Genomic DNA, 21,910 nt, shown 5'->3' with positions numbered 1-21,910 from the left:
TGAACCAAAAAATAAACTGTAAAAAACCTGTTCATGACTTTTTCCCCCAAAGATTAATTCCTATGGATAAAAATTAGAAAGTAACCTCTACAATATGTCTTCCGATCTTCGTTCAAATTTTGGGTTGATGTTTATTCTTGGTCAGAGATAAATTCATTGATGCATCTCATAAATATATTATAACAACTAATTGAAGAATCAAAAGATGGGTTTAATATTATCCAAGAACAATTTATAACTATAACGTGACTCTCAGGTTGAGGCTTCCATTTTTGTTATATATGATCATATTATACCACTTTGATTTTAGTGGGTGTGCGTATTTGATAACACAAAGGCAAATCAATTCCTGAGAGGCTCTCCATCTTCAATGGTGAGCCTATAGTCGGCAAATCAATTCCTGAGAGGCTCTCCATCTTCAATGGTGAGCCTATAGTCATCAGTACCAAAATAGCGATCACCAAAGTCTCCCAGCCCTGGTACCACACGAAATTCTTCGTCTACTGCAGCATCAATCTCTGAAGTGACAATTTTTACAAATGGAAATCTTTTGCATACACAGTGTATCCCCTCAGGTGCCTGAAATTGGTGTCAAAAATTAATATAAATAAATAAATGCATAAGTACACATTGAAAAATGGAAATTGAGGAATGTAACTAGCCCTTTAAGCTAACTCACAGATATGAGGTTTAGGAATATAATTCGAGACTCCGGGACTCCCTTTTGTATAAGGAGTTCAATTGCTTTCATAGCAGATTTACCTACAAGGAAGCGATCAAAACCATCTTATATATTAAATCTACAAAAATACATTACTTGATACGAACTCAGTACGAAACTAGCTGGTTAAGGTTGATGGGTTTGATTCGTTTAATTAAATACCCATGCCTCGACACAACATTTAGGAGATTACAATTTTTGACACAAGTCATGAAGCCAATACGAAATTAGCGGGTTAACCTCAACCTGTTTAATTAAATGAGTTGGGTTAGAGCTGACTTATATAGCTTATACCAATACTTTAACATGACCTGAACTCGAATTACCACCCTTACAGAAAAGTACAAAGTGAAAGCAGTATACTTCGTTTCCTTGGGTTCATAGATGAATCTAGATTCTTAAACTTAATAAAATTAGACACTAATAAGTTGGAATAGTGCAAGTATAGATGATAATGCAATTATGCATGTAAAAGGAGGAAGTGGTCACCTGTAGCAAGAACTGGATCCAAAAGAAGGACATGGCGTTCTGGGATATCTTTTGGAAGCTTCTCATATATGAGCTGCGTGGAAGAGGAAGGAGATGAAGTATATTGTGGGAAATTATTTTCAACTTGAATAATAAAAACCCATAAACACTTCAAATATATGTTAACACCTGTTTCCCATTGTCACCAGAACGGTGGATGAGGATTTTTCCTATTTTAATTCCCTTACAGCATGCACGTAATGCGTTCTCCATGCTTTCTCCACTGAAATATATACGATTAGGGAAACAAAATGAGAAACAAATTTATCTATAAATTCTTGGATCAAACTAAGAGAAGTACTTCTACGATCCAATATCAAAGGCCCCCAAGAAAAAAGGCTCTTGAATATTTGACCCAATGTAAGTGGTTGAGGGGTTTGCAAAATCTGACCCGTTTAAGTAAATAAATCAGGTTATGGTTGATCCATATAGTTATATACCCATGTGTCAACACAACTCAAACCTAATACACAAACACGATTAGGGGTCAAGGACGGCATAGACTTAGGAGGTATAGGTATATATAGGTGAAGTGGATTAGGGGCAGGATAGATTTGGGACCATATAAAGAATAAAAAAGGGTTGCAGGTATAAAAAATAATTTCCTTAAAGGCTGAAAATATAACACCCGGTCCCATATTGGGAAGATGAGAAGAAGCCCACATAGAGTGGGTAGTTTATAAAGATAGTCATGGGTGCTAAGTCCCACATTGTCTAGTTACTAGGTGAAACTGGGCTTTATAATGAATTCTAGGGAAACTCCAAATTGACTAGTCTTTTTGGGGTAATAGCGCAGATGTGGCTAGCGCTTTTTCCTGGGTCGTTACAAGTGGTATCAGAGCCACCTACTAACGTCAGGCCATGTGGTATTAGAGCACTGCATGACGTAGCCCTGACGAGGACGTCAGGAATTTAAGAGGGGGAGTTTATAACACCCGGTCCCATATTGGGAAGATGAGAAGAAGCCCACATAGAGTGGGTAGTTTATAAAGATAGTCATGGGTGCTAAGTCCCACATTGTCTAGTTACTAGGTGAAACTGGGCTTTATAATAAATTCTAGGGAAACTCCAAATTGACTAGTCCTTTTGGGGTAATAGCGCAGATGTGGCTAGCGCTTTTCCTTGGGTAGTTACAGAAAAGCAGAAGATTATAGAGATATTAGCAAGTAATACCATCATAGAACTTTTCATTTTAAAAGGTTAAAAAGAACTTGTATATCCAAATGTAAAACATAAAAATTTGGAATTTAAAACATAAACATAAAAAGAGTTCAAGATTTGCATTGAGATTAACCCAAGTGTTCAGGATTCTGGCCACACCTTCTAATAATGGATACACCACATAATTTCTTGCAAAAATTAACTCCAGTATACATTGATCCTGGAGCAAATGGTATAGAAGAAACCATCAAAAGATCTGACAGGGTCATAATAGAAAAATTGTATGCTACTTTTTTTTCCCTCCCCCTTAAAACACACCTGTAGGAGTGATTACTTGCTTCTCTGTAAAAGGCAGGTAGCCAAGACCATGTTCCACTACCTGAAAAATTCAGTAGTCCTCAGCATTATGTTACACACAAAGGGAATACAAATTAATGGTCCTTTAAATAAACAAAGGCACCACCTACCAGACGAATTAAACGATCCGAGTAAAAAACAAAATCATGTTTAGATATTTCTTTGTCACGAATTAGAGTGTGCATGCCTCGTATCTGTAAAAGAGATCCAAGCATTAAAATCCGCCTCGCAAGAACCGTGTATCAGTCGAATGAGGACTCGAACAGTTGATCTCGTGGTATTAACCAAACGAGTCGACCATTTGAGCTTCCCCTAGCAGGCTTTATGCACCCAATGAAAAGTATGATCACATAATAGAGTAAGACTATATTATTTGATGATGATGGTGATGATAAATACCTGAAATGTAGAATGAATAACATTCAAATTGGGATATATCTTGCAAAGGTTATGCTGACCAAGCTTCGTGCGGATATGTTGTACAATTAAATCAATTGCAACGTGATTCTCACCACCTCGGGGTATAATGACATCGGCATACTTCTTTGATGGAAGAATAAAATCATCAAAAGCAGGCTTGACAAACTTTGAATACTGCAGAGTTCAGGAAACAATTGGAAACTATACTCATAAGCCCAAAATTAAATGAAAAATAACTAGCTCTGTTTGTCAATGTGTTTTGTTGGGTGTTTTTCGTTTAGGTTTGAAAAAGTATTATGATGTGACATAAATGTGAAAACAGTTTTTGTGTTTGAATTGTTTGTTAAGGATTTTGTTTAAGAAGAGAAAACAAAAGACAAAAAACAAGAATTTTAACAAACGGAGCCAATTATCACCCAATAATTGGGAATGCTACCAACTCAGGAAACAGAGACCAGAAACAAAATGTCACTGGCAAGAGAAAGCTGTTAGATGCATTGTTGAACACTAATGCACATAAACAAAAGGCAACTGAGCATTCTGGAAAAGTTATGTTTTCAGTGCTTCCAACAATACTAAAAGCAGAATATGTGGATTCCCAGAGCACAATTCCAACCCAAGAGGCTAATCTTTGTTTGTTGTAGTTAAAAATAACATAAGTATATAAAAGACAGTTTGAATAGTCTGATTCCTTTTACCTTGTTCTAAAGTAACTAAATGATTACCATTACATGAATGTATACATGGTGAGCATTGATGTAATTGTTTTCCTGTGCAAACAGGAGAAAGCTACTTTAACAAGTTATATAATACTGATTGTACCCAATCAATATTGGAACAAACTATAGCCAGGGTATCCTTTTTCTCATTTTTATTTTCAAGAGGAACCTGCAGAAGATAAAACTCTAAAATATGCATGAGCAGATGCACTTTCCATCCTAAAAAATATATGCATCATCTTCACATCCAACTGTGTATTGGCTCTAATCCTTCATAAATGCATACAATGCTCTTTCTGCATGCAGGATTTGCATCAATAAATGAGCACCTAATTATCTTTCTAAAGCTACTCACAAGATTTCTCAATGACCAAATTATCTCCAAACTCTGATATTATCAATGCCAACATCATCACTTCCAGTTATGTTGTATCAATGCATTTTATAAAAGGAAAAATGATTCTTGCCTGCTCAAGAACAGAGTGTATATCTCTATTCCTCTCAACTGTGTCACGCCTTAATCTTCGAGCAAGCCTCACATCAGCATCTACATAAAAATGTAAGCATAATAAGATAGCCAATGAGAGGAAAAATGCAGATATCAACTCAATTGTTACAAAATTACAGGTCTCGATCTGCTTTTATAGCAAGTGATTGTAATTAAAAGAAACCTGCATCAACGAAAATCTTCATATTCATCAAGTTGCGAACACGTTGATCATGAAAAACCAAAATCCCCTCCAATATGATTACATCGGATGCATTGACCTGCCAAAGTATAACCAAACAAAACAACATCAAAAATATTTCTTAGCCTTCTATTGAGATCTCTAAAAGAAAAGTCAGTGATTCAATGATTTTCTCAATTGTTTAGCCAATAGTAGAAAAGAAATACCTGTCGAAAACTTTCAGAGCACCGCTGATGTTTCTTAAAATCGTATATTGGAACATGAACAGACTGACCAGATTTGAGCTTGCCAATGCACTCTAAAAGTTGTTCTGTGTCGAATGCATCTATGGATAAACCATAAACATTTTACTAAATTGATTTAAATAACTCACGGTTCATTCAACGGCTATTAAAATCCTCAAAAGCTCTTAATCCATGGTAAACTTACCGGGGTGATCAAAATTATACTCGTGCACATGTTTCAATTCCTCATCTGTTAAACCACGATAGAATGAATCCTAGAAAAGTCATAACAAAAGTTATTAAGAAACTAAAAGAATCATATTCTACATATAAGATTAAGAGTGCGTTTGGCACTGTAATTTCACAAACAACAAGTATAATTTTAAATTAAATCGCAAAAAATGTATTGTTTAAGAGTGCAACTCCGATTTGAAAAAGGGTTGCTTTTAAAAACGCGCAATTCTAAAGAAAAAAGCAAAAACTTGACCTGATTGACAAGCACAACCCTATGATCATGGAGCTGCTGAATGATCATGTCACACACCGTCGTCTTGCCCGATGCCGTACCTCCAGAGACCCCTGAAAAGAATTCCAGAAAACTACAAAAACGTTAATTATATCATAACAATGTCACCGTGTTTGACACAGCAGCATAAATCACATTAATCGCTCGCTTCGTTCCTTCTCATCCATTTGGGTACTGAGAAAATGTTGTTAAAGTCGTATCCTTCATGTGAATCAATATCCGTGCCAAGAACGTGAAGAAGCTCACCATCTGTTTGGTTGCCGAGAAAACAAATTTTCCGTTCACTTTTCTCAGCAATCATGCAGAGCTTTTTATTTTCTTCTTTTTTAAATGTTAAAAAAGTCAAAACCGGAAAACGACAGGAAAAAAACGTCAGCGATTTTGTTTGTGTTCTCCGAGGTTTCGGTCGTAAGTTCAGAATATTATATATATACACTTACCGATGACGAAGGGCTGTTTAGGAGGTGCAGACGACAAGGAAGGCAAGGAGGACGGCGATGACGTGGAGGGGTCGAGAAGTCCGTCGGGATACAAACCGGAGAAGTGCGCACCGGAGGCAGATTCTATCCCGTAGTCCATTGTTGTGGGCGACGTCGTTTCCTCTGTCATTGTATTATATCTCTAATTTGTTTTTGGGTTAAAACGAGAATCTTGCATGAGTTATATATATATATATTATTCTCCCTTTTAGGTTTTCAATTAAGAGAACCGTTTGCTACGATGATAGCGTGTGCTGCAAGCGAATCTCTTTCCATGGTTGTTAAAATGACCACGTGAAAAAAGAATCTATAAATTCATCTTACAACGTTGGATGTGTCATTGCATTTGAAGGTTTTTTTTCTTGTTTAATGTCGGGGAATCTTAATGATAAAAAGTAGGAGTTTTCACAATTAATGTGTCCAAAATGTATGTTAATTTTTATATGTATTTTGGACGAAAACTTTGTCCTTTCATGACAAATACTTTATATAATATAGACTAATAGTTTAAGACCAAGATCCGGTGCAATACGTCTTATTTAAACCATCAAATAGGTGGTCCAAAACGAATAATAAATTTGAAAAAAAAATGGTGGTTTGGTGAATTTTTGGATGTTGGCTACCCTTTTTCAAACAACAGTTTTAAAAAAATAATATTCACTTAGGATCACGTGAACAAAAAAATAAAAATCAACGTAATTAGAGGATGATTAACACTCAAGAAAATTTGTGTAGATAATAAAATTTAAACAAAATAATTTACAAACTTGTGAAGTTAAAGGATCATAAACACTCATAACATGGAAGACCTAAAAACATTACTGCATCATAACTCTGAATTCTTCAAAACTAAGAGCACCATCCCCATTCAAATCAAACTGATTGATCATCACCCTGCACTCATCAATGGATTTTGACTCCCCCAATCTGCTGAGCATCCTTTTCAAACTATTGGGTGTGATAAACCCACACCCTTCCATATCATACATAGAGAAAGCCTCTCTCAAATCCTTCATCTTCTCTTCCTCTCCCCCAACTTCCATCAACCCAACAAAATCCTCCAAACCCAAGAAACCATCTCCGTCGGAATCCAATGCCTCAACTGCAGCCTCGGCCTCCTGCAAGAACAGATCTCCACCGCCCATGAGACCCAGCCTATGCCCCAAGTCTGAAGCTGATATTTTCCCGTCACCATCTTTGTCGAAGCATTGGAAAACACGCTCAAAGTCTTCGCCTTTCCTCATTAAACTGTTGAAAATGAGTTGGGTGATTGCTTGTTTTGCAAGACGGATCAATTATTCAATTTGGTCTATTGGGTTGCTGCAGAACATTGTTGTAGCCATGCTTATATACCCTTTGAGGCTGCGTGGCTCAGAAGGTGAGAACCATCTATGAACTTGCTGTGAGTTTTCGATGCATATGAAGAAAGTATTCAAAACGAAGAAAGCAATTAAGAGGAGGAATCCCGATTCCCGTGGCATTTGGGGCATCTATTGCTGAGAGAGTCATGAGAAAATAGTGTGGAAAGCATCAAAGGAATAGACGGAGAAACAGAGGAGAGAGGGACGAATTCAACCGTCTAGAACAAGTTTGGAGCAGAGGTCAACAAAAGCAGTTTTCTCTACGCTCATAATTGAGCTCCACTGCCACTGGTATTCAGTAAACAGGAAAATGTCCAACTTTTTGTCTCCGTCTCACACTCTCTCTCGGACAAAGAAGTCAAAACGGTTGGAATTTTCTTCCCTCTTTCTGTCGTTTTTCAAGGAAAAATTGGTAAATCAGTTCATGGAATTTGAGATTTAGACAAATAATTATGGTTTAAAATGTGACAAATAACTCTATGTGGTATACCACGTAATTATAAATTTACCTTATAAATTATAAAAATAAAAAACAGAAGAAAAAAATAGGCTAGCATGTGATGGTGGTTTAGCCACACTATAAGCCAGATTGAGGAGCGGCCAAACCATCCACCAAGGGCTTGTTATAACTGAACCACTCTCATATACCAGTCATTTTTTTATATATAATTTTTACGTGTAAATTTGTAATTTCACAATAATCCCATTGGAAAATTGATTAAAATTTGCAAAGAGTTACTTTTTTCTTTTTCTTTTTTTCTATGCAAAGAGAGTTACTTGTTTGTTATACATGCATGATACAAACTAAAAAAAAATTATTTTGTCATTCTTACTTGTCACAGCCCCAAACCTGAAGGTCCAATTTATTTACCTTTTTTTTTTTTTTTTTTTTTCACTTTTTAAAGCTTTAGCAAAATCTGTAAAACAAAACTAAAGCCAACATACGTGGGGTAGCAGCAATACAAAATTTATGCAAAAAAAAAAAAAACACTTCTTTTTTGGGTTGAAAAAGTTATATTATTATATATCTACAGGTCGTTCAATGAAGTAAGAACTTATATGTGAGCAAGCCAACATTGAAGAAGCTATTTTTGGAAACTTTTCTTACTCTCAAAATTATGACTACAGAACCAATGAGAGCTACAAAATAGCTTCAAAATTTGTGAGGAGAAAAATTAAAACATATATAATGAATAATTCCCCCATTTCAAGCATTCCACTCTCCCCTTTCTCATCTATTCGTTTGATCAATATACGAAGAGGCTTTACGGCAACAAAACTAATTCAGGTCTTGTTGGTCGATGTTCGTCACTGGAGACCCACTCCGTAAATCCATGATATGATGATTATGTTTCTGATGGATGTTCGTTGTGGTTGTTGCTGTCCAGATTTTATAAGAACAAGTATCTTGCTAAAGGGTCTTCCAAAAAATTGTACAAGTGGCTTTATCCTTCTCTGCCCATCACTTGGTTGCCACTGCATCAAAATCAGACAAAATTCTGTCCATTTCCTCAAAATATGGCCAGCTCTTCTTGCTTTTATTCCCACTCTTGGTCTCCTGTCACCAAAAAAAAAAAAAAAAAAGTTGTTGAATAAACAAAATCAACTCAGGATTGGAAGGGGGAGTGTGAACACATGCTCACACGTTTAGGTTGAATTTTGATCTTCCATCCAGTGAAAAATGAAAATGCCACCCAAAAGTTTCAACAATGAAAAGGAGGGTGAACACACCTCGTATTTCTGAACCAGAGATGCCCATCGAGATTTGCACTCCCCTGCACTTCGTGTGATCCCTTCAGACAACAAGTTTCCAGATATCTCTTCCCAGAGGGCCATTCTCCCCTTCAGAACTTGGAATCTACTATTTAATTTCCCACGCAAATTAATTAGCTGCTTCACCTCCTCAGGTTTCCATTTATTCCGCCTCACAGGCTTGGAAGACGCTGGCTGAGCATTTGACAATTCTAAGGATTCGTCTTTACTACCTTCAATACCATCTTTCTCAACCTGCGACACATGTTTTGAGCGTGCAACAAAACCATTGTTAGCTTTTGCCGCTTTTTCGACAGGCGACGATGATGTAATGAAAGCTTTCCAGAAATCATCTGAATCCCCAGAATCGGATAAAAGTCCTTCTGCAAAGCTGGAACTTGAAGTTGTGGTATCTTCCTCAGGTAGTAGTAATCTTTCGAGTTCAGTACCTTCACCTGCATGGATGAATTGTGATGGGGAAAAAAATCAATGCTAGAGATCAAAATATTTTAAAAGAACAAATATTTACTTGGAGGATCATATGGTCATGATGACAAAACATCCCAATGAGAACTGCCCGGAATTAAGGGAAAAAAAAAAGTTTTACAATTCTACCACAAAGATAGAGAACAATTGCATTCCACAGCGTTGACACTAGCACCCATCACAAATTCTTACTCCCAAAGAGAATTACCAGCTTTTTGTGTGGACATGTTAAAAGTGCGAGGTCTGCAATTAACTACAGTTACATGGTAGATAGTTCCAGTGGCAGGCAGAACATAGATAACCGCATCAATCAGTAAGAAGTGTAATACAGTTGAGACCACACTAGTTCAGTATTATCGCTCATGGGCCAAATGGTTAAACTGCCAGAATAGCTAACCAGCCAACGTCCTCAGAGCTATGGCTTTGAAGCAACCAGGGTTAAGGTTATTGTATCAAACAAAAGTCGTTTCAATTACTTTCTAAAATTTATAGAATATTAAAATTTCGCAATCAATCTAAAACTATTAAATTCATATTACTCCATATATATATGTATGTATGCACACAGGCATGTATGTAATGTGGACAATACGCAGGCATGAACAATAATTCTGCTAAAAAAAACAATTTAATGGAAAGTCCTGGGTTTGAAAACATAATAACATATGAAACCCCATAGAGAAGAGACAAAACTTTTGTGGATTAAGAGAAGTGATTGTGCATCATTTTGGAGTGGAGCCCATTAAATCATGTCTATTAATTTAGCGGGGTACATAACTGCATCCCCCAAGCAGTGACATTATTAGCACTCATTACACAGCAAGCAAAGATTCTCACATGTTTTTATACAATCACACATGCAAACACCGACACACAGCACATGTGACATACAGAGAGAGAGAGAGAGAGAGAGAGAGAGAACCTTCCAAATTTTGTTGTGAAGGTTTCTCTGAATGTCTAATGGCAATGTCTTCTTCTGCATGTGTCCTATTGGACAGATTTTCTTTTGGATGTCCATCAACTACTTCTGCATGTGTCCTATCGGACTGATTTTCTTTTGGATGTCCATCAACTACTTTTCTCAACGCTGATATCCCAAAACCAACATGAGACTTGCCAGAGAGCCTTTCATTCAGCTCATCGGCGAGAACTGCAGAAGGGTTCTCCACAGCAATGGCAATGACTTCAGGTCTTTTACCACTGTACTTCCTTACCATCTTCCTCAATACCTCAGCCACAGTTCTTTCCATGTGGGCTAGAGGACAATTCACAGGAAGGCTTGAAAGTGAAGCATGAGCAGCTTTATGGAGTGCATCTAAGAGCTTACCTTTGTCAAGCCATAAGCATCTTGTAGTGATTCTTACCTTCCCTTTCAAGCTATTTTCACTCGAACCATCTACATTTTGAGGGCGTAAAATTTCCATACTGCAAAAGAGAGCTATCAGGATGCGATTATCCATATGATAATGATACTGAACTTTACGGCAATATCCAAAAGGCATACCTGATCACTATAATGCCATCTGATGCAATTCTCTGTCTCTCATCAATACAAAGTTCTGTCGATGTACCAAAGGCTTTATCACCATCATTATACATCAACTGCAATAGACACCTTAACTTATAAGCATGTTCTTGACAAAATTCTCATAATAAACGAAAACTGTTGAGGATCACCAACCTGCAAATTCTCTTTCCCTAGGGAAGTGAAACCACTAGAAAGAACTCTTCTGTTTCTCAAATGAGAGACCCCAAGCATCTCCCCATTCTTTATAACCTGGTATAATTAAGTGAATCATATTAAATATTTTCATCATATTGTATCTGTAGCAACATGAAATGTGTATGTTGTAACACTAAACAAATCCTAACCAATACCATGTATCTTGGTAGGCATGTTGGGCACCAATGTGATTAGACAAAACAAGTTTCTTTTCCCACATTGATGTGATATTCTCACATGATGAGAGACATGTTGACCCACATTAAAGCTATGCACTAACAATGGAGTTCTAAATCCTAATTTTGCTATTCCTTTGTCTTGTTTTCCCACATTGATGTGATATTCTCACATGAGGAGGGGCATGTTGACCCACATTAAAGCCATGCACTAACAATGGAGTTCTAAATCCTAATTTTACCATTCCTTTGTCTTGTGGGTCCATAGAATTTACAGACATATAGCCATTTCCAGCTACATTGACGTATACCTGTAACTTCCAGTGAGAAAAGGCACAAGAAAAGGTATCTTTTATCAATGTAACAGATGACAAGAAGTCACTGCAAACTAAAATGTATTGGGCCAACAAAGTGGCCAACCTGTGTGTTTTCCCCCTCCCAGCCGGGGGGGCTGATCAGATCGAAGTGTGACAAAGCTCCCAACGTAGAACAAAAGGTACACAAGAATCATGTTCATGTGCACGATATTAAGCTCTCAAGTATAGCTTACAGCTTACAAGAGAGAAACACACAATGTCACTAAAACCAATAACTTAACCTCCTTGATCTTGATGAAACAGAGATAAGCTTGGTTGAACATGATCCTCAACCTAGGAAAAAATGAGTAGATAATCCATGCTAGCAGAAAAGTCATTGCCCCAGCTCAAGTCCCAGCTTCATTCCAAGTGTTTACATAGAGAAGATTAAATGCAATCTCATCATATTGGAAGCCCGATACACTAAGATGCTAAGCTGTCATAGTTTTCACATTCTTTTTCATCATGTTAAGCAACTAATCTCTTGACTAGACATATAAAAACATTATAATAACAAATCATTGACTTACACAAGTGTGTCGGATACCAGTTGATCTTCCAAGCAATTCATGCTCTTTCAGAAACAAGAGTTCTCCATGTATGGGCAGAAAATGTTGTGGCTTTACAATTCGAAGTACTTCTTCCTGCAGAAATGTGTATCATATCTAATTGGTTTCTCGTCACAAGTATAGAAGACAGAAAAGAATAAGAAAGATGTGTCTCGCTTATAAGTGAAGGGAAATACATCTGCACATATGTGAGGCCTGATTAGATCTCACCCATGGGACATAAAATTAACCTGTGATCATATTAACATGCATCTGATTCTCATTACAATTTATTCCTCATAATTTTTTTTTTATAAGTACTGTATTCCTCATAAAATGAAAAATAGGTAACCATTCACATTTGAGGGGAACTCTATAGATCCCATGATTGATGTGATGATTCCATGAAAATTAGATATTCGATTTTTTCTGTTACTCTTTCTATAATTAGAAACCAAAAAAATGTTTAAGAAGATGAAGATGGAATGATAAAAATATAATAATGTACGAATATCCAAATTTGAAGAAACGACAATGAAACTTACCAATTCTCCACGATGTCCATGACCAGATGTATGCAAACCCTCATTCTTACCCATTACAATGGAGGATCCAATCTCTGATAACCGGTTTAACATTTTCATCACTCGAGATTCATTGCCAGGGATTACCTAATTGTTGAATTAAATAAAAATTAAAAAAATAAATAAATAAATAAGCAACTTATTGACTTGACTATGTAATTTTTTTTTATAAGTTAAAAAAAAAAATTATTTTTCTGACTTGACTATGTAATGAATTTAAGAAAGATGTTTATGTAATCATAATGAAATACTCAAAGATCAAAAGTCTAAATACTATAGTTGAAATGGTTTGTAACAAATTTATATCAAAATATTTATCACCGAAAAAGATAGTAGAGGGCCAATACTTGAACCTAAAACCAAAACTACATGCAGCTGCCACAGTATGAGCATAGTCAACATGGTCAATATAGTTCATTGATGCATGCATAACATGTCTTTTAAACATTTTCATCAAGTGATCTGTGCAAAATGCTTGGTACTTTTAAACACTTTCTGGCCTATCAATTAACCACTAAGGAACTTAAATTGGTGAAGTGTTATAAGATTGAACAGCTAATAGAAGCCAAAGAAGAAACATCTTCAAGTCTCTATTCTTCAAAATTTTCAATAAATAAAAAACAATTTTTTTTTGATAAGAAGCTGACAAAATAGGACTTTTAAGTTTTAACTGGAAAGCCCAAAGCAAAAAAAAAAAAAAAAAAATAGAACGTTCAAAAATTAATTCTGCACATGAAAGTTAATCATGTTGATTTCAGTTGATCAACAAAATTCCAGCTCAATTAATTTAGAACACAGAAAATAAACAAAAATAATATTTGGTTTTCAATAACAGCATATTTTACCAAATCTTATTACCTTAGCTGAGTACAAGATTACATCTTCCTTGCTCAGTTTGAGAGAATGGCTACCTCCATATGATGCAAGATTTAGGGCAGCACGAGGTTCTGCCTGACACAATAAGATACATAGTGATATGCCAGTAAAATTGGTCCAAAAGAAATAATGCCATCTATAGAACTAGGCAGCCACCAAGTGCAAGGGCATGCAGAATAGCTTACTTGAGAGCCAGTCGTGACAATTAACAAATCCTTTGGAGCGTATGCATCAATATCCTCAACTTTTACCTATAATATTAGAAAGAGTGCAGAACCAAAAAATTAGCAGACGCAGATTTATATGTCAAACAAGAAGCAATACAAGGAACAAAATACAGGGTATATCTAGAAAGCCTAACAGATGCATCAACTTGAGGTAGGGCCGATCAACATCAACTTTTAACATTAATTTCAAGATGAAAATCAAAAGAGTCAACCTGCATATATTAAATACTGTGTATTGGCAAGATTCTGCTGCAATATTGACTTTATACTCGTATATCTTGTCAATATTGTTCTTTCCCCATTATTAGAGACAAAGACTTGAACTGAAACTTTGTTGAAACAGAAGTTACAGATCCAGTGTGTAATTGCCATCAATCACGAGGCTGCTACACTCCCAAACCTACATGACTTGTCTTTTTAACAACTCAACAAAACCTTAATCCCAACTAATTGGGTTGGCTCATGTTCATAAGATGTGACGAAGCTTTGCATTGCTTGTCAACCTACAGCAAGGCCTCATTTATTTGATCCGGGAATGGACATGGAAAAAGGATATAGCAATAAAAAATGACATAGGGAGACTTCAATGTACGCAGGTAGAGTTAAATTTTGAAATCCATCCTGCTGGATTGAACCAGCGCACTAAGGATGTCCCTGTGAACAGGAATTACAAAGTAGAAGCTTACAACAGTAGTACTCTTTAATTCGAGGTAATTTAGTCAAGAAGTTATGCAATATTTCATCAATTACTCCCAGTCTTAGAAAGCACCTAAATGCAGTAAAATGGCAAAGAAGTATTCATATTGATAAACCACGACCACACTTCATTGAGATACAGGGTTGAGTTGAGATGTTCTTCACCCCTTTAAGTGTAACACCAAATACAAACTTTTAAGCATAAGAAATAAGTGTAGCCACAATTAAAAGAAATTAGGCTAAGGGGCAGATAAGTCTTATCAGTGATATTACCAAAGTTGATGGATCAATAGGAGCCTTTCCATCCTTCCAAGCTGCATCCAGATATGTTCTTAAGGACATGCCAACAAATACCTATTACAAATCATAATGTGACAAATTCTAAGACACATAATCTCTCTTGGAAACAAAAAATTAAGATTTCTCATCTTTTTGTTTTTGCTTTTGTTTTTGATAAGTAATTTTGCTGACATCAGAGGAACTGGAGAAACAAACCAATTTTCTGCCAGTTAAATCAGCAGCAGCTTTTACACTTCCAAGGCGGTGTATATTTGATGCAAACTGAGTTGTAATAACCCTTCCTTTAGCTGCTGAAATATGCCTCAACAATGAATCTGCCACTACAGATTCGCTAGTTGTCCTTCCAGGTGAGAGAATATTGGTTGAGTCACTCATCATCTGCAAAGCAATGCACATTAATTGCTTTATTTAAAAGAAAAAAATATTGCTTCTCTTCTCTGTGAGTAGTTTGAATAATGCTGTTAATTGAAATGGCATTTTAATTATACCCACATTACCACAATATATAGAGACACACAAAGAGAACATGGATTAATCAAACGGAAAAGACTGACAAAGACAAGGGCATGACAATGGACACAGATTAAAAACAAGTAAACAACAACAAACACCATTCTCAACCCTCCAACTTCAAGGCTGCAATTGAAGAGAGAATTGAAACATATAGTACAATTTTCAAAATAAAGAAAAATGACCAACCCACGATGTTTTTTCCTTTCAGAAAACACTCTCCGCCGTCTCCGGATATAAGGCTACCATACAAGCCTCATATGACCTAAATCAGGCACTAGCATTTTATTAGGATTCAAAAATATGACTCAGCTGAGGGCATTGACAATATGAAATTCCTTCTCTTGATTTTACTTTCAGAACAAATACATAGAACCAATATTTTTGAGTTTTAGTCCCGGTGAACCACTACCTCTCCCCCAAAGTTAAACTCTATGAATTTCCTTTTGTATGCACTTTATCAACATAAAAATAAAATAAAAAAGATCCGGGTGACTTACCAATGTCACTCCTTCTTTTGAAAGTTCCTCTAAAGCTTCACGATCAAAAACTTTGCCGTCTAATGGTGTTTCATCAATCTGTTGAAATATACTTTTATACAACTTGAGAATGAAAGTAATGAAGAGGAAAAATTCACAAACAAGTTAATCTTACCTTCCAGTCCCCAGTATGAAGAATCGTACCATCAGCACAACGAAGAACTAATCCACAACAATCAGGAATCGAATGGGTGACCGTGAGAGGCTCTATTTCAAATGGACCAGCCATAAACTTCCTCCTCGTTCGAAATACCTTAAGTCTAGATGGAAGAAAAATCCCATTCTCCTTTAGACGCTTTTTAATAAGCTGTTAAAAGGAAAGAGTATTACCTTCCTGTACCAAGACGAACATAAACAAAATCTACACAATTTAAAGGTACAACAAGAAAAATTAGGAATGTCATTATTGGTTGACATGGAAACTTTTTGAAAAGCAACTCGTATCATAAAATTTATACACTTGTGCACATTTTTATTATAGGTAAACGCAAATTTATTAAAAAACACAAAGGCGCAACCTTCATATAATTGTATGAAATTAAATCCCTTGACAAGTACCTCCATCGTGAAGGAAGATGCAAATATTGGTGTACGAGAATCCAAAGCTGGGATTACCTGTTTAGAGAGCAATGGAACTATTAAAAAAAATGTAACAGCAGAAACACATAAAGAATAAAATACTTGAACTTCCCAGAAGAAACCTAATTCAACTTTAAAATATGTTAAAAAAAAAAGGAAGAAGAAAAAACAAAAACAAAAACAAAAAGATAACTGCCGTCTCAAGGGTTTTTTTGGTCTTATACAGTTCCAGAGGCAGCATGATCACTTCAGGTTCCTTCATGGCTGTTTGAGAAACCTTGTGAGTCATTTATATCACACTTGGAGGGCATCAGTTTGAAACTCACTACCTCTCTCACTCATTTCAGATGACTTAATGAGTGTCACTCATCCAAAGAATGGAAACGTAGACACAGTATGCACGCTAAACAGATTGAGATAATATTCCGACGAATATAAAGCATTGGAAGGCAATTTTGAGAGTCACTCAACTGCAATTTGGCAGAACCAAAACAAAGTAATTTGATAAATGATAATACAAGCTTTTGAGCAATAAGTTACCTAACTTTTTAGATTCATATTCAGTCTAACCAGGAATAGAAAACAAATAACTATTCTACCATGTGATTGCACTTTAACTGGATTTTCAAGATTATATGACTTAGTCCCCCTTTTTTTTTTTTTTTTTTTTTTTTTTTTTGATGGGGAACCCCTCCAAGGCAGAGTCATTTCTTGTACCCACACCTGTTAGGCAAACCCCGAACCGGTACAAATGCCCCCTTCAAACAAATTGGGTAAGACTCCGGCTTCACCGGCAGACATGGCCCCAAGGAATTGTTTGCACCCAAAGGAATTCAAACCTTAAACCTAATAGGGATGCTACCAAGACCAAGGCTCTTACCACTTGAGCCGACCCCTTGGGACTACTTAGTACCTAAAAACCTACATGACATTATACATATGTTTGTAAAATCAAAAAACCCAAAACTACAATGACCTGAAGAAAAACTAAGAGAATATGGAAAAAGCTAAAGCTATGAAATTGTGGAGCATCTGGAGATGAAGGAATTGGCACCTCTTTGAGGACTGCAAGTCCCATTTGCTTTGTTGAAAATCCTCTTTTTTGAGTTCTCTCTTGGATTGGCTGCAACCTATGTTCCTAAAAATGCTAAAGCTATGAAATTGTGGAGCATCAAGAGAGAAAAGAATTGGTGCCTCTCTTTGAGTTCTCTCTTGGATTGGGTTGCAACCTATGTTTCTAATTTCTCCTCTTCGAATATTTTAGATCTTGTTAACTTTATAGATTCCAGACACCTTTGAGGTGGTTGTTTCTCTTGTATACTTTTCGAGTACGAGTGCTTTGCCTTTTCTTTTCATTAAATTATTATTCATAGAAAAAGAAACTAGAGCCATGAAACTTTAAAGCATAATTAAATATATTAAGTGTAATAATTTAACAGATATTCATCACACGATGGTAAAAAAAAAAGAGAGTGGGAAATATAGTTATCCTTTTTCAGCCTTTTTTCTTTTGTTTAATAACTTGAGATTAGTATCAATGGAAAAGGTTGAATACAGGGCAATACATAAAAAATCAAACATAGAGCACACAACTTCACGTGTGACAATTATCTTACATAGGTGCATCATTTCACCAAGCAAGGAAAGCACCAACAATGGTAGCTATATGAAGTTTGGTGGACAATGAAACAGGAGACATAAACTATGCGCCATACCAAACGTATCCTTAAAGCTTGATGACTATGGCATCCCAACAAGCCAATGGCAATGAATCTGGAGCCTACTCCTTGAACAAGACACAGGCCCCAGACCAGCAATTAAACAATGACATTGAATAATAGTTGTCAAGTGCAGCTCTTTAAATGGCCCACACTGCATGCCATCCGCCAAGGCACCAATGTTACCCCTTCACCAAGATGGGAGTGGCAATTCAGTGACCCTCTCAGTTCAACAATGATAGAACATGCATGAGGGACAAATTGGCTTTATGCTCCATTACAAACTCTTCACCTCAGACACTCAGATAAACAAGTTGACAGACTTAACAGGATAAACAACCAAGTACTTGACTCATCAGTATTCAGCTAAATATCATTTCCAAGAAGCAGGAGGTTCTTTTAGATGGATAAGCAGGATGAAACTTTACCCAAGGCAACGCACCAATGTGATCTTCATGACCATGTGTTATAACAACTGCTTCAATTTTGTGACTCCATCTTTTGATAAATGTGGTATCGGGAATAATTTTTTGGACTCCAAGCTCATCATAGCTGAAATACAAGTTAAGACATTTAATGCAAGGCCAATCCCTTAAGCTAGGTGTTTGATGAAGCTCAATTAGAAAAAGTTTCAATGGAAAATACGAAAGCTACTGCAAAAATGAAAACTAAATCCTACATGTAGAAAGTTCTGTTTCAATAGTAGTAAAAATGAGGGGATGTATTCGCCAATTTGGATTAAAATATGAAATCTGTTAGATTCTTTAAGAAACAACAAAATCTATGACAGGATAACTAGTTTTTTAAGAGGCAAAACCTCCATTAGAAACAAAAAATCTTGACTTAGCAAAAAAGAATGTAGTAATCACCAAAAAAAAAAAAAAAAATCTTCATGAATTAAAACTACAGAAAACTAGTGTCCAAAGACTTACTCTGGAAACATGACACCAGCATCAATCAGAATATAGCGATCATAATTTCCAACAAGCATGCAATTCATCCCAATTTCACCCAGGCCACCAATTGGAAGAACACGAAGGGGTGGGCCATCAGACCCTTCATAAAATTCTTCCATCTTGCGCTGAACCGAGTCTTCCATGCTTTTCTTTGGCCCTTCCTTTTTTCCCACTCTTTTACGCGGTACTTTAGATCCACCAGTACCTAAGATGGGAAGAAACAGCATAAAACCAAAGAAATGCAGCTCTTGGTTATAACCCAATATAGCAATTATGTTAACCAAATACAGCAATTCCAAATATAATTCTTCGTGTCAGATTTAACATCTACACAAATATGCAACCACATAAAGGTAAAAGAAAGAGGAAGCAAAACTAACCCAGAATTCTAATTAAAAAATAAAACAAAGTACATTAAAAGGCAACGACATGGTACATGGACCTTTTCCATCAATTTGCTTTGCACTCTGTTTATTGCTAAGAAAACGCTCCACACAACAACACAATATCAAAGCTTAAAGTTGTCAACTAATATCTCAACTCACCCAAAACAAGCACAAATTCTCTATTATTATTTTTTTTTATGTAAAACTCAACCCAAAACAAGCATAAAATAAATAAATGCCGTTTTCTTAGCCTTTTCACATCTCTCATTTTCTCAGCAACCAAATAGTTTTAATCACTAACAAAAACAAAAAGAGTAAATTTGAAGCATGGTCTACCTATGCTAGTTTGAGAGCCAAGGGAACACGAAACGGAACGTTTTCTTATAGGGTTCGGCCGGCACAAGAGGCTATAGGGGCATAGCGAAAGAGCACCGAAAGCAGCCATTCTCGGCGACAAGCTCGGCCTCTGGGAGGTAGCAAAACCCTCCGGAAACGCCGAGTGCATGTGTTCCGGGAGGAGGTTTCGGAGCTCCGGAACGGCGGAGAGAAACCCTAGAAATGTTGTTGTTGGAGTTTAGGGTTTAGAGGCTGCTTGTGCTTGGAGCGGGAAATGGAGTTGAGTGTGTGTGGATTTTTGTAAGGTCGAGAAATGTCTTTCTGATTATCATTTTTGGGAAGAAGACAACTCGTGCGTGACGAAATATTTTTCCCACCCACGTGTGGATAATCGGATGCAAACGCTGTGTCGTTTACAAATGACATCGTTTACATAAAATGTCGCAAAACCTATAACCTTATTTTGCATCTATTTATCACGCTCATTTTGTGACGGGTGATATAATTTTTTTTTTTTTTTTTAAAGAGAATCTATATCAGTCTCATCCATAAAAATCATCATCAGCATAGAGCTCTTACAAGCAACCATAGCCAAAGTTACGAGGTTACAAGCGTCATAGATGACGTATTACATTCCAGACCTAAAACCAATCCACTAACCCATGACTAATCTACATATTAAAAAACAGATCTATGTTAAACAGATTCAAATTAATGCATATATAATGCTTATTTCTCGGAACTAAGGGTAGACAAACCTCCAACCAAAACTTTTCCTCCTTGACCCAAAAGCCAGGATAACGTTCACAATCCACAACCCAAAAGTCTGGACCATAGCAAATAACCCAAAGGGCATCACGCATGCAGATCGAGAGGGGAAAGAGCCTTATCACAAGCAAAAAAAGGAAATAAAAGCATACAGGAAAATAAAGGGACTAAAACAAAAATGCAAATAGAGTAGAAAAAAAAAAAGGACAAACAACAAATGGAAACTAACAGAACAGAAAAAAAAAAAAAAAATCGGAGAATCACACTAAGCGGGAAACGGCAGCCGAAAGGAAGCTGATCGCGTGCTGGCCGGAAACCGACGCGAAAGGTTGCATTAGAGCTTATCGCAGAGGGACACGAGGAAAGACTTGACAGCGGATAGTGGGCGACAAAGCAAACGCAAAGGAGATCGGCATTGCACACAAAACAAACTGGGGGGAGTTTGAGTGAACATAGTGTGTTTTAAGTAAATTATATTTTTGTTGTTTTTAAATAGTTAACATGAAAAGTCATTTAAAAAGACGTTACGTCAACTGCTGCTATGACATAGGCGTAATAGATAAATAGAATCCTCTTCATTTTATGATCGAGATTAAAAGTTAGTACATCTAACGGTGTACATAATATTACAATACTTGATTTTTTTATAAGACATGCTACTATTGACATCATTAGATGCACAAACTTTAAATCATGATTAAGAAATAAAATATTATTCATGTTCATTTAAAATATGTGTGAAGAGTAGCATTACTCTATATCATTTTTATGCTACAAAAATGATATTTTTCTTATTAAAAGACGAGATGAGAAATGTTGTTACCCAAAAATACGTTCTTAAATCATGAATTGTATTGGGAAAATGCCCTTCCTCCGGTGAAATTTCTTGCATGATGTTGTACAAGCTTCCTTTTTGGTATGTGCTCTAGCCTGTAAGTTCTTGATTGACTGGAAGTGTTTGGATATCAATTTGTCATAATTCTCTTTGAGCTTAAGAGGGATTGAGGAAATCGAAAGTGAATTAAATCATGTTACATTCATAAGGGTTACACATTTAACCAAGCTAGTATCCAACAATCCTGTGACTTTGGATATATTTTTAAGCCCTTGACAAATGAATTTGCTCTTTGAGAAGTGTAAGGTACCACTTGTTGTATCAAGGAAACATAAATTTGAAGTCCAACAGTTACACTTAGGATTCCGTTTTGA

At 36.2% G+C, this 21,910-nt stretch overlaps 3 protein-coding genes across 4 annotated transcripts; all 3 read right to left on the bottom strand.

Moving 5' to 3' along the window:
• Positions 1–152: 152 nt before the first annotated feature.
• On the bottom strand, positions 153–5,961 carry LOC132175609 (uridine/cytidine kinase UKL1, chloroplastic-like). The gene is made up of 14 exons (XM_088514244.1): positions 5,786–5,961; positions 5,307–5,398; positions 5,025–5,094; positions 4,802–4,920; positions 4,578–4,674; positions 4,374–4,453; positions 3,167–3,361; positions 2,878–2,961; positions 2,729–2,789; positions 2,570–2,630; positions 1,379–1,472; positions 1,211–1,283; positions 680–762; positions 153–579 (listed from the first exon to the last, which is right to left on the bottom strand). The coding sequence occupies exons 1-14, from the start codon at positions 5,952–5,954 to the stop codon at positions 394–396; spliced, it is 1,464 nt and encodes a 487-aa protein (XP_088370370.1). The 5' UTR covers positions 5,955–5,961; the 3' UTR covers positions 153–393.
• A 608-nt stretch (positions 5,962–6,569) lies between these two features.
• LOC132176112 (putative calcium-binding protein CML19) lies at positions 6,570–7,412 on the bottom strand. Its single transcript, XM_059588237.1, has one exon. It carries the CDS (start codon positions 7,066–7,068, stop codon positions 6,643–6,645), a length of 426 nt encoding a protein of 141 aa, XP_059444220.1. The 5' UTR covers positions 7,069–7,412; the 3' UTR covers positions 6,570–6,642.
• Positions 7,413–8,261: 849 nt separating this feature from the next.
• On the bottom strand, positions 8,262–20,242 carry EMB2746 (RNA-metabolising metallo-beta-lactamase family protein). Of its 2 annotated transcripts, XM_059587601.1 has the most exons (17): positions 19,934–20,242; positions 19,188–19,416; positions 18,684–18,807; positions 16,517–16,573; positions 16,074–16,265; positions 15,920–15,997; positions 15,105–15,287; positions 14,883–14,963; positions 13,872–13,937; positions 13,669–13,761; positions 12,772–12,897; positions 12,209–12,322; positions 11,105–11,200; positions 10,928–11,025; positions 10,346–10,848; positions 8,917–9,392; positions 8,262–8,743 (listed from the first exon to the last, which is right to left on the bottom strand). In XM_059587601.1, exons 1-17 carry the CDS (start codon positions 20,100–20,102, stop codon positions 8,648–8,650), a joined length of 2,781 nt encoding a protein of 926 aa, XP_059443584.1. In that variant the 5' UTR covers positions 20,103–20,242; the 3' UTR covers positions 8,262–8,647. The 2 variants fall into 2 exon arrangements, with proteins under 2 accessions (XP_059443584.1, XP_059443585.1); XM_059587602.1 differs by lacking the exons at positions 19,188–19,416; positions 19,934–20,242 and having other exon boundaries at positions 18,698–18,801.
• Between the last annotated feature and the right edge of the window lie 1,668 nt (positions 20,243–21,910).

Source organism: Corylus avellana, chromosome 3, assembly GCF_965113065.1.
Source record: "Corylus avellana chromosome 3, dhCorAvel1.hap1.2, whole genome shotgun sequence".
NCBI classification, from domain to species: domain Eukaryota; kingdom Viridiplantae; phylum Streptophyta; class Magnoliopsida; order Fagales; family Betulaceae; genus Corylus; species Corylus avellana.
This window is presented reverse-complemented; position numbering and strand designations above follow the sequence as displayed.

Bases quoted from the DNA above. Each gene is read 5' to 3' on its own strand.
- LOC132175609 (XM_088514244.1), bottom strand. From the start codon at position 5,954: ATGACAGAGGAAACGACGTCGCCCACAACAATGGACTACGGGATAGAA. The intron at 5,095-5,306 runs GTCAAGTTTTTG...TGACTTTTCTAG, and splicing joins GGGTTGTGCTTGTCAATCAG to GATTCATTCTATCGTGGTTT. The intron at 2,790-2,877 runs GTAGGTGGTGCC...TGAATTTTTCAG, and splicing joins CGGATCGTTTAATTCGTCTG to GTAGTGGAACATGGTCTTGG.
- LOC132176112 (XM_059588237.1), bottom strand. From the start codon at position 7,068: ATGAGGAAAGGCGAAGACTTTGAGCGTGTTTTCCAATGCTTCGACAAA.
- EMB2746 (XM_059587601.1), bottom strand. From the start codon at position 20,102: ATGCACTCGGCGTTTCCGGAGGGTTTTGCTACCTCCCAGAGGCCGAGC. The intron at 15,998-16,073 runs GTAAGATTAACT...ATATTTCAACAG, and splicing joins TTCATACTGGGGACTGGAAG to ATTGATGAAACACCATTAGA. The intron at 11,201-12,208 runs GTAAGTCAATGA...TAATTATACCAG, and splicing joins CTGGTATCCGACACACTTGT to GTTATAAAGAATGGGGAGAT.